General features: G+C 33.6%; 1 protein-coding gene across 2 annotated transcripts in view; it reads right to left on the bottom strand.

The window, feature by feature from the left end:
• Nucleotides 1-7,008, bottom strand: part of ELF1 (E74 like ETS transcription factor 1) — a 79,147-nt gene that overhangs the window by 52,947 nt on the left and 19,192 nt on the right. Inside the window, exon 2 of one of the 2 annotated variants that reach the window (XM_007468602.1) lies at nt 3,048-3,346. In XM_007468602.1, coding sequence (XP_007468664.1) covers nt 3,048-3,119 — 72 coding nt within the window. In that variant the 5' untranslated portion in view covers nt 3,120-3,346. Of the gene's footprint in view, nt 1-3,047; nt 3,347-7,008 lie in introns of those variants that run through there. The other variant, XM_007468603.1, reaches the window with a different exon arrangement.

Below are 7,008 nucleotides of genomic sequence, written 5' to 3' on the forward strand. Positions count from 1 at the left end.
AAAGGATATTATTAATTCAAAGAAAATTCAAATAAACAATAAATAAAGCTAGTGGAACAATCCCACAACCTCAATACTAGTAGTCAAGAAAATGCAAATTAAATGGTAAAATGTAATTTTTTTAATGTAATTTTTTTCACCCAAAAGACTGAACGAAAAAAGGATTTCTGTTAGTGATGGTTTGAAAAATATACTGTTAGTGGTAGCAGAAACTGATACAGTTTTTTGAATATACTTTTAGTAAACTCAGTAATTCTACTTTTAAAAATTTACTACAGAAATAGTCATACAAGTGTACAAAGATACACTACACATTTCATGCGTGTGCACGTGAAGTAATAAAATGACAGTGCTCAGTAAATATTACTGTGTGCCAGGCACAGTTCTAAGAACTTTATATACATCAACACATTTAATTTTCACAACCCAAACTACAATATCAAGTCTGTTATTATGATCCCTGTTTTGCAGATAAGGAAACTAAGACACAGGGAGGTTAAGTAACTTGCCCAAGGTCACAGAGAAAATAAGTAGTGGAGCAAAGATTCAAATCCAGGTGCTCTGACTCCAATATCTGAGTTCTTAACCATTATCGGTCTATTGCCTCCCAAACAAGGATATTCATTTATAATATATTAGCAAACTAGTGGGAATAGCCAATTGCCCATGATCAAATACTGGTAAAATAAATTATAATCCATCCAGCATGTGGAAAAATAAATGATGTAGAGCCGGCATACAAACACACAAATATTTATAATACATTAAGTGAAAATAAGTCACAAAAAAGATATTACATTCTTTCATTTGTATCTTAAAAACAACCTGTGTATATAGGTTGGTATGTATGTATATTGTTCTTTTGTTTAGGCCTTTGTCCAAAAAATTACACATCAAATAGTCAATACTGGTATCTTCTGGGGAGAACAGGATTAGGGACAGTAAGTGAAAAGAGACTCTCACGATTTACTTTCTTTTTCTATTAGATGACTTGTTTTATAATTGGCATGCTATGACTTTTCTACCAAAAACAAATTTAAGGAAACAAAAAACAACAAAGTAGAGTTACATCTACTTAATAGATAAGATGCTAATAAATCTGACACTACTGGATCTACCCCTGTAAGCATCAAGTTAAGTTTGCTGTGCTCATGACCACAGATGGAAAAACCCTAAACCTGGCCAACTGATTATAATATAGTACAATCAGCATACATCATGGCAAGAGTATTCAACATCATTAGTGAGAGTCAAACTGCTTGGGTTCAACCAGTAGCTCCAATATTTACCAACTGTACATATGAGTTCGGGTAAGTCACTCAACCTAACTATTCTCTCAATTTCCTCATTGTAAAATAGGGATGATAGTATTTGCCCCACGTTTCACATTTGTTAAGTCCTTATAATAATATCTGAAAAAACTAATACATATTCATTTTGTTAGCTAAAAGACAAATAACTTTTTATAAATAAAAAAATAGATAGATAAATAAATAAGAAAAAATATATATGTGCATTCTGATGTTAATGCATCTCCCTATCCAAAGTCATTAATAACCTCTCCAAGTTAAACTAAGTACATCACAGATGGTAAGGGTAGGTACTGTCTTGGAAAACTTTTTCTAAGGCTATATAGATACATGTATGAATGCTGCACCATGATGTAACACATATTTCTTATGGTTAAAGAGTGTCAAAGCCAGTGCACTGGAAGCATATACCAGTGAGCGGCTTAGAGCTCTGTCCCCTGTGGCCACATCCCAAGAACAAAGCTCACCACATCTTTCATCTTCGAGGGCTGCACAGTAAACACACAGTTTTCAAACCTTAACGTATACAGAAACGTACTGTTTTAAAACAAATTCAAAACACTTTCTCCTTCTAAAATGTCTTTTCTATTGTCCCTAGATTAAATCCATAAACTATTTTTAATTGGGATGCAATCTTCTCCCTCACACTTTTTTCCTCCCTAGCCAAAGCTCACCTTGATTTTACAGCACCTTAATCGAAATTCTCACCGTTTGTAGGTTTATTTATAAATATTTTATTCTGTCTCTTCACTCAACAGTACAATACAAAGAACTAAGAAATTACAATACCCTGCCAAAAGTAAGAATCACCTAGAATAAAAGCATGATACATTATAATTGGCCTATTAAAGTTAGATATTTAGGATTAGGCTTATTTCAATATTTAAATCCACTTTATTAGACATTATTTTAAGTCTACTAGCCCTCAAAATATTTTTCCCAGTACAATGAATCTTTCTAACACATGATTTCTCTCACATCACGTCTTACATTCCCAAATAACCTGTTCAAAATGAAGTAAATTATCAAGTCCCAAGAACCTCTAGTGGGGAGAGAGGAGACCAGAATTAACTCAGTCCTTTTCTCATTATCTCTTGGATCTTTCTTACACTCTAGAAATAGTAATTTACACATCTTGTATAAATTCAATAAAAGAAAGCCAATTTAGAAATTCTTCAGCTCAATCCCTTCATTCAGCAGATGATGAAATCAGGATCTAAAGTTAAGTAACTTCCTCAGAGTCACATGCTTTGGACTGAAATGATGTCTGATAATGAGACTGCTAACATCTTTCCATCCCCTTGAAGGAATAGTCCAGGATTATAAATCTTAATTAACCACATATATTAAAACTGTGTAATTGTAAGCAACTATTACAATCACCAGTCCTAAGAAAAATTTACATGTCTTGTCAGTATGTCATCTAGAACTTTTCAAACTACTCTGAAATAATTACTTAAGGTATTTCCTGTTAAGTCTCATTTTACAGAAAAACAAGCTAACCCCAAAAGTATGATATCCTTGTTACCACATCAAAGCTAAGGATAAGACTCTTTCTTAATGAATTAACTAGTACTTAACACATAAAATCACATTACCTCCACATTTTTAATATCTAAATTTTAACATTAATAAAGTTTCTCTTACTGTCTTTTAAAGGAAATAATTTTGAGACAAATAGAAAAAGCAAAATAATAAATTTATTAAAATCCAATTTTCTCTAAGTCTCATTCATACCTGTTGTTCATCCTCCATGACGTTACTAGCAAACTCAAATACTAGGTCGTTCTGTTGGACAACAGCAGCCATAATAAAGCATTCCCCTTAGATCCACATGAGAAAAATTCCAAACAGGTTCAAGTACCAGGCAGCGGAGTCCAGTGACCAATTTGTGTAAATAACCCAAGCTAAGTCTGTGAAGTTACTGTATACCAGGTTTTCTTTAAGGAAGGTGCTTCAAATTTTCTTGGTTCACTGGGATTTTACTTAAATTGAGGCACTTTTTCTGAAATTTTTCTTCTCTAGAACTTCTTGACCTGAAAAACATAAGTTAGTTATGAGAAAGCAATCATACTATTTTGAATATAACAGTTAATACAGACAGCAATGTCTGCAAAGCATTTTTTTGTTAATGTTTTTAAACAAAACCAACACGACTAGTGAATACAGGGTTGTTGTTTTTTTAAAAAAACTAGACATATTTTCTTTTAAGATTTCATTCCTAAGATAAGATCACCTCTCATTACTGAAAATGAAGCCATTCTCCCCCCCGAACCCCCATTAAACTACAAAGTCCTATTTATTAAAAAAAAAAAAAAATCTACCCAGCCATAACTAGGTTTTTGTAATTGCAATAAAGGATATATAAACAATTTCCTTCTTTCTACTAACCTAGCAAACCACACACATAGGAATTCCTACTCCATGAGTAATTTCATAACATATATTTTTGCCTTAATAGAAACATTCAGACAGTATCCTTGTTAGGCCTAATATATATAAGGATTTAAAATCTGTCTAATACATTTAAAGTTTAATAGTACTATTTTAAGAGCTTTTAAAAATAAGCAGAAATAAAGCTCACTCTTTCTGTTCTTTAAAAAGGTTTCTGATAAGTAGAATGCTTTACCATGCTTAAGCCTGTCTTCGGTGGCTTCTTTTTTAATGCACTGAAATGTATCCTTATCTCTAGCACAGGCTTGCAAGCAACAGGAAGGAAACAGCGCTTGACCACGTCATGGCAAATTAGAACATGCAAAGAAGTGCACTTTACAATAGAAAAACAGAAACGCAACTTAAGAGTGAAAACAATTTTGCAGCAGAGGGAGAAAAGCTTTGAAGAGTGCCTGCCAAAGATGTTTGCATATTTAACAATATATTTTTTTAAAGTTACCACTACTAACAAAAGTAAAGGGAAATTAAAAGTTTATCACAATTTTATTAAATATTGCTTCATACGGTTATGGCCATAAATATGACATGAAAAGACAAAGACATAAAAATAAGCACATTTAATAACATCTAGTTCTTTGAAACAGCATTTACAATTTTAATTTTAAAAAGACAAGTTCAGGAATGAAGCTGATCTTGTGAATCAGTTTCCCTGAAAACTTAAATCCAGCCAGTATGTGCTAACTAAATCACATACTCATTTTCCTAATTTCAGTAAAGCCAATTTCCTATATATTGCAGACTCTAGGGGGTCATCATGGATGACTGAGGTTTCCCTAACAGGAAATCAAAAAAAAAAAGAGTTAAGGATTCAATTCAATTCAATATTTCTACTCACTAAATTCTAACCCAGCAGTTTCCCACACCCACTCCATCTCTTTTAATAAAGACTTCAACTCCAACACTGGGAAAGTATTTTTAGCACTACTATTTAGGTAGTTTTTGAGTACTGCACCATGTCTGGTGCAGGGGAAAGTACTTTGACCAAAATTCATCAGACAGACACAGAAACATAAAACATACATATAATATTTTCCTTTAAACTCTCACCCAATTCTTCTGTACTAGGCTTTCCTTCTTAGGTCCTCCACACAAACTACATTCATTCTTACCTCCATTTTCAACTTCTACTATTCCCCATTCCTGGAATTCCCCTCCCACTTCTCAGTACCCATTCCCATCTTCTCTGTCCTTCAGTGCTCAAGTCCCATTTCTTTCTCCCAACCTCTATGCCTTGACCTACATGGGCCTTCAAAAATACAGCACTTATTGCCCCTACCACCAAATTAGCACTAACTGTACACTGTCTCACACTTGAAAATTATGTCCCCCTAATTCAACTGAGTATGTGTTTCAGTGTCTATTATGTGCAAAGCTATGAACCAGGCACCAAAATAATTAGACCAAAACTACTCTGGGTAAATAACCATTGTCTAAAGCTTCTTCTGTACTTACCAAACCTGTGCGGTTTGGTAATAATAAAAAAAAGGATTATATTAATGATACTAATATAATACTAATAATAAAAAGGATAATATTAATGGCAGATATTGTTTTGAAAATCTATCATAGATATTTACGCTCTATGTATGTTCTTTGCAAGAATTACTGTAATACTTTTGATAAGACGGAAATCATTATTCTAAACTTAAAGAATCACAGTAAGAAAGTATAACCAGAATCAAGGGATGTTTCCTGATAGAAAAGTTTCTCTGTAAAAGGTTAGATTCCAAAAGACTATTCCAAAACCCATTTATTCATAAATACAAAGGTGACACTGTCCCAATAACCAGTGTGAACACATCTGTGTAAAGTTTCACTTTCTTTTCCATTGCAGTCACAAACCTTTTCTTACTAGCACTTCCACAGTGCTACTGTTCTTTAATAAATGTTTTTTTTAGTCTCAAAAATGACAAGCAATCAACATACCATCTTACAGTACACACTAGGAACCAACAGTAATCAACCGAAACTGAAATGACAGCCTATGATCACTAAGCCTTTGTTAGGATAGGAAGAGATACCTTTATTCTGTTCATTTCTATACAGAAGTTCATAAACTGAAAATGTGTAAGTAAAGGAAAGCTCCTGCATTATTTTATTGGCTTCATTAGGCCTCTGACCCTCTGTCTTCTTTGACTCTATCCCACTGCTCTTGCTCTTCTCTGAGTAGTTATACAGCCTACGGCACCAAGGTGGTTCTTGGGAAGAATTTTTCTAATTCCTGATCCAGAGGTACCACCCATACATATTAGAGGTACTTAAATAACACAGCCTCAGTGTATTAAAATTTTTTCAGCAAGAGATGAGACTGGACACCTAGATCAATGATTCAATTTTTCATGAGTAAACTGAGTCCTGTGTCCAAGGTCTCACAATCTGAAAGCATTAACAGAATTACAACTAGAATCTTCATCTCCTAAATCAGGACTCTGTCCATGACTACAGTACACAGCCTGTAAATCTACCCAAATCCTTTATGCTGTAATAGTTCAGAACACAGGTTTCTTTTTCTTTTTAAGGTTTTTTTCTTCTTATTTATTTATTTAGGCCGCACGGCGCAGCTTGTGGGATCTTAGTTCACCGGCCAGGCATGGAAATCGTGTCCCCTGCAGTGGAAGCACAGAGTCTTAACCACTGAACTGCCATGCTAGGGAATTCCCTAGAACACAGGTTTCTAAGTAAATACATATATCAAATTAGAAAAAACAAACTTCCTTCTCTAGTTCAGCTCCCGATGTCCAAATCCACTCACTAAACTGTCTACTGGATAAGTCCGTGTCAGTGCCCCTCACAGTCAACGTGTCTACAACATGTCCAAAACTAAACTTATCATTTTACTCCTCAAATCTGCTCTAGTGTGGAAAAAACATGGGTACTCAGCGTAAAGCAGAGGCCTTTCTTCTACTCTAACAAAATCATAAGGTCTTCAGGAAATTTAAAAATTGGTTGAATTACTAACCATTAGCTATATGTATTATATTCAGGAACACTTTGCTGTATTAATAGTTCCCAAACATATTTCATTTTCAAAGTGTCACTTAGTCTTTATAAAATAACAAGTAAAAAGTGAAAACTATTAATTCAACACAAAGACACAGACAGTTAACTTACTTGCACAGTTCTGTGCAGTCATCCAGTTGGGAATCCAACAAATAATAAAAACTCCCCAAGCTGGCTGTCATATCTTTCAACTCGGTAAGGACAATATTCTTATTCTTTTTTTTTTTTTTTTTTTTTTTTTTTT

The sequence above is a fragment of the Lipotes vexillifer genome, unplaced genomic scaffold (genome assembly GCF_000442215.2).
Source record: "Lipotes vexillifer unplaced genomic scaffold, Lipotes_vexillifer_v1.1 scaffold479, whole genome shotgun sequence".
Classification (NCBI taxonomy): domain Eukaryota; kingdom Metazoa; phylum Chordata; class Mammalia; order Artiodactyla; family Lipotidae; genus Lipotes; species Lipotes vexillifer.